A 3,036-nucleotide genomic window follows, 5' to 3' on the forward strand; every position below is an offset into this window, starting at 1 on the left:
AAGGTGCTTATCTCCTGCCTGCTTGAAAGTAATAACAAAGGGGAACAGAGTCCAGAGTATTTGACCTCATCTCCCCTCCAAGAACCCTGACCCACAGGCAGCATATTCCAGGCCAGAGGTCCCAGTGTGATTTTTGTGCTTCTGGCCGGGTAAAGCTGCTCCCAGGCTGCCTGGCTCACTGCTGCTCCACAGAAAATGTGTGCCCTTGTGCAGGGTGCTGAAGAATTAGGAGGGAAATTGTTTTTTGACTTTGACTTCGTAAATGACAGATACTTCAATCACAGCTTCTAGAAAACCACTCAAAGACCCCTGACCCCCAAGGGTCAAGGTCACAGATCCTTCCAGTTGATGGGCTCTTTGCCGGACTTCTGCAGCAGCTCATTGGTTTTAGAGAAATGCCTGCATCCGAAGAACCCCCTGTACACTGAAAACGGCGAGGGATGCGCGGTCTGCAGCACGTGATGCCGCTTCTGAAAGAGGAGGAGACGGGGAGTGAGGTTGTGGGGACACTCTCAGGACTTTTAAAAATAACCACTCTGGCTGTGGCGCCTTCTGTCAGCTCTGCCGCTCCCCTGTGACTGCTCTAAATTCGCCCACTTTCCTCACGGCGTTGGTTTACTTGCAGCGTCCACACAGGTCCGTGCGTTCATCCTCCATTGGTTGGTAGAGCCACTACCTGGGCTAGGCCCTAAGGATGCAGAGCACCCGTCTCTGCCCTCCACTGGGCACTCTCAATAGGACTCGTAGGTGCCCTTGTCCTATGACCCAGCAGTCCCACTGCTGAGTGGGACTGCTAGGTCTCCCACTGCTGAGACTGTTATTTGGTAAAGGACGCCGTGATGCACACATCTCCATAAAGACGCAGGCATGAGGAGGTTCACGGCTCCTATCAGGTAAAACCTACTATAAATCCAGTGTTATGCAACAGATTACAAACATTTTTCTAAAGTTCTGGCAACGCAACACCACACAGCTACTAGAAGAACAAGATCAAGCTACATATGCTGACACAGGGAGACCTCTAAAATATGTCAAGTGGGGGAAAAAAAAAAGAAAAAGTGATAAATGCATTAAATTAAAAAAAATTCTTTGGTAGGGGGGATAAGACCCAAGACACTATTTATAGTAGTTCCTTTAGGTGAAAGATTGTACCTTTCTATGCTGTTTGCATTATCTCACCACCAAAATAGAATACTTAAAATTTTTTAAAATGTCAACTGTAGTTAACTTAGCAGGAAGATTCTGGACCATTTTTGTTTTCTTCTTTATTCTTTCCTGTATTTAAATAAAAATCATCCAACAGGGCTTCCCTGGTGGTGCAGTGGTTAAGAATCTGCCTGCCAATGCAGGGGACACGGGTTCAAGCCCTGGTCCGGGAAGATCCCACATGCCATGGAGCAGCTAAGCCTGAGCACCACAACTACTGAGCCTGCGCTCTAGAGCCCACAAGCCACAACTAGAGAAAACCCGCACGCAGCAATGAAGACCCAACGCAGCCAAAAATAAACAAAAATTAAAAAAAAAAAAAATCACCCAACAAATAATCGCCTTTCAAGATACCCCTGCCTTCAAGGAGCTGGGTTGAGGAGGGACCATCAGTGAAGCGGGGCAGCCCAGTGTGGGTCAGGGCATGGAACCTGGGTTCCTTCAGGTCCTGGCTCTGCCACTCAACAGTGGCACAGCCCCAGGGAAGTCACTGACCCTCCCTAGGCCACAGGTCACTTTTCACCTGTGGACTGGAAGTTAACAGCAGCGCCAGCTCAGGAAGATCCCGTGAAGAACAAAAGATGGGTCTTGCGCACAAAGCATCCCGGGAAGAATGCAGGCCGGGTGCTCAGCACAGGGTACAGCATGTGGGGCAGGCCCCTGAACACGAGAGCTGTGTGCATTATAAAGGACCAGTCAGCCAGCCTCCAGGGAAGGAAAAGACCTCTACATGTTGGACACAGGAAGCAGGACGTTCAAAGGCAGGCAGGGGAGTAGGGGGCGGGGAGAAGTCCAGGTGGTTCAGGGGGCCTGGAGTTCACAGAGGGTGAGAGGCAGGCCGGGGCCGTGCCCAGACTCCAGCTCATGAGCCTAGGTCGAGGCCTTCCAAGGAGAAGGCGTCTGAACGCTCTGCTCTGGGCAAGATGAGATGGGGCTGACCTGAGGCTAAGTTGGGCAGGTGGTGGTGGGGGGGGCTGAGAGAAGAAAGTCTGTGTATGACTGGTTGCAGGAGGTGGGGATAGATACAAAGGGTGGAGAGGGGGAAGGAGAGGGGGAAAGAAAGGGAGGGGTTAAGAATGATATGCGATTTCTGGTTGGGCAACTGAGTAGACAGCGGTCCTTTTTATCCTTGGGCATCCAGAGGCCCAAGTTTAGTGAGGGATGGACGAGGAAAGGAGAATTGGAAAATGTTGCATTTGATGTGCTTCCAGGTCCCTAGTAAGGAAGCACCTGAATATATAGGTCTAGTGCTCAGGAGACACCCCGGGTTACAGATGTGCAACTTGGTTTTTAATGGTCAATCTACTAGTTTTTTTTTTTTTTTGGTTGCGCCATACAACCAAAGGATCCAACAGGATCCCAGTTCTCCAACCAGGGACCGAACCCAGGCCCTCTGCAATGGAAGCGCGGAGTCTCAACCGCTGGACCGCCAGGGAAGTCTGGTTTTTAATGGTCAAGCTACTTTAACAACTGTTTACTTTCAAACTGAACCATTATTAAGATTACAGATATACTGAGTAAGGGCGCTTCTGACCACAAACCTTCCTAAGACACAGACTGGAAATCACTCCCACACACACTTCATTACCGAGATAATCAGATCTTAGCAGTTAGTTGGTTCATGCCAGGTTTTATTCCTACTATTCCCTTCCCGAAAAGAAAAACAGATGAAAACATCCTGTTCATTCACACAGAACCTTTATAGAGAAAGCAGCTCTTCCATCTGACCTACATGCCCCCTTGCTGCTTGCATCCATGTGTATAAAGACACTGGATGGGGCTTCCCTGGTGGCGCAGTGGTTGAGAGTCCGCCTGCCGATGCAGGGGACA

General features: G+C 49.8%; 1 protein-coding gene across 1 annotated transcript in view; it reads right to left on the minus strand.

Annotated features, from left to right (window-relative positions):
- Nucleotides 1–329: 329 nt before the first annotated feature.
- The window catches only part of UNG (uracil DNA glycosylase), an 11,364-nt gene continuing 8,657 nt past the window's right edge, over nucleotides 330–3,036 (minus strand). The window contains exon 7 of the mRNA XM_007448227.1: nucleotides 330–470. Within this exon, the coding sequence (XP_007448289.1) occupies nucleotides 330–470 (141 nt within the window). The remainder of the gene's footprint in view (nucleotides 471–3,036) is intronic.

The sequence above is a fragment of the Lipotes vexillifer genome, unplaced genomic scaffold (assembly GCF_000442215.2).
Source record: "Lipotes vexillifer unplaced genomic scaffold, Lipotes_vexillifer_v1.1 scaffold236, whole genome shotgun sequence".
NCBI lineage: Eukaryota > Metazoa > Chordata > Mammalia > Artiodactyla > Lipotidae > Lipotes > Lipotes vexillifer.